Source organism: Propithecus coquereli, unplaced genomic scaffold (genome assembly GCF_000956105.1).
Source record: "Propithecus coquereli isolate 6110/MARCELLA unplaced genomic scaffold, Pcoq_1.0 Scaffold3, whole genome shotgun sequence".
Lineage (NCBI taxonomy): Eukaryota > Metazoa > Chordata > Mammalia > Primates > Indriidae > Propithecus > Propithecus coquereli.
Window position 1 is genome coordinate 3,331,538 of NW_012148618.1, and position 1,878 is coordinate 3,333,415.

At 39.4% G+C, this 1,878-nt stretch overlaps 1 protein-coding gene across 1 annotated transcript in view; it reads left to right on the plus strand.

The window, feature by feature from the left end:
- Positions 1-1,327, plus strand: part of LOC105814195 (olfactory receptor 4S2-like) — a 3,095-nt gene extending 1,768 nt beyond the window's left edge. The window contains exon 2 of the mRNA XM_012649095.1: positions 351-1,327. Coding sequence (XP_012504549.1) covers positions 351-1,327 — 977 coding nt within the window. The remainder of the gene's footprint in view (positions 1-350) is intronic.
- The last annotated feature ends 551 nt before the right edge of the window (positions 1,328-1,878 follow it).

A 1,878-nucleotide genomic window follows, 5' to 3' on the forward strand; every position in this document is an offset into this window, starting at 1 on the left:
AAACTACACACAGGATGCAAAGCAAATTGCTGATGAGAGAGGTTGGGGAGAGGGGGAGAGAGAGAAAGACCACTGATTAGGAAAAAACATTAAATCTAATTAAAAAAAAATCTCGGATACGCTAGATTCTTTTTGGAAGAAAGGAACTATAAGGCTAATTTTAACAGAAATTGAAATGTGAGTCAATAATGTGGAAAAAATTAATGATGAGAAAAACATCATAAACTCTGTTCAAGAAATATGAGGAATTTCTTCTATGATATTTAACATCACTTATTTATTTTCATCCAACTGTTCCTGTTAGGCTTTCCATGCTCACAGTGGTTTATAACATGTGTTTATTTTTGCAGAGAACCAGAGCCCCTCCACCAGTCCTGCCTGGGGCCCCATGGAAGTGGCCAACAATGTCACCGAGTTTATATTTCTGGGACTTTCCCAGGATCCTGGAATGCAATTGATGTTCTTTGCCTTATTTCTCCTCTTCTACATCATGATTATGGTGGGAAATTTGCTCATTTTGCTTACAGTCTTTTTTGATCCCCAGCTCCACACACCCATGTATTTCTTTCTCAGTAACCTGTCTTTTGTGGACATTGCCTATTCCTCAGCCACAGCACCCAAGATGATTGCAGACTTTGTGTCTGAGAAAAAGACTATTTCTTACTGGGGCTGTATAACTCAGATGTTTACCTTCCACTTTTTTGGTTGTGCTGAGATTTTTGTTTTGACTGTCATGGCTTTTGATCGTTATGCAGCTATCTGCCAACCCCTCCGTTACACTACCATCATGAGTGCCAATGCTTGTGCTGTGCTGGCATCACTGTCCTGGTTGGGGGCCCTGGGTCATTCCTTTGTTCAAACCCTCCTGACCTTTCAGCTGCCCTTCTGCAATGCTCAGGTCATAGACCACTACTTTTGTGATGTCCACCCAGTCCTAAAACTTGCCTGTGCTGATACAGCCCTGGTAAATATGCTAGTGGTTGCCAATAGTGGACTCATCTCTCTGGGGTGTTTCCTTATTATTCTGGCTTCCTACACAGTCATTCTGTTTAGTCTTCAAAAACGGTCTGCAGAAAGCCGGCGCAAAGCTCTCTCTACCTGTGGATCTCATCTGATGGTAGTAACTTTCTTCTTTGTGCCTTGTGTCTTTATTTATCTCCGTCCATCCACTACTTTCCCACTGGATAAGGTGGTGTCTGTGTTCTACACCACCATCGCTCCCATGTTAAACCCACTCATCTATACTCTGAGGAACCAGGATGTCAAGAACGCTATGAAGCGACAATGGAGTCGCAAGTTCTCCTTGAAGGAAAAGCAGAAGGGATAGTTTGTTAGAATTGCAAAATCAGAGAACTAGCTGATACCTTCATTGGTCCCTAACTTATTAATAATTTTAAGGAATAGTCCCTAAAATTCAACTATCTTTTACTTTTCATCTAACAGGGAATAATTTGACACTATTTTAGGTGGTTAAATTTAAACCTTTCCATACTGACAAAGTTTATCTTCTCTTTCTTCTAGAGTGGAAGAGTAAACATGCCTACTTATTATTTCATTTAACTGCTTTAGATCCCTTCTATTCACATCAGACTCTCTTAAGCCACAATTCAATCATTTGGAATGGGGTTATAAAAGAAAGATATCCCCAAGGAATCAGTTCATTTCTCCTAGAAAAACTAGTCCAATGTCTCAGGAGTTGCATTCTTGTTCTCTTCTTCTATCTTTCCTTCCTTCCTTCCTTCCTTCCTTTGTTTTATTCTTTCTTTCATAGTCTTTTACCATAAATATTCCAAAATCTACTAGGGAAACCGATTTTTAAAGAGATAATTATAATACAATATGACAAATGCAGACACAGAAAGATATACTGCATACAAT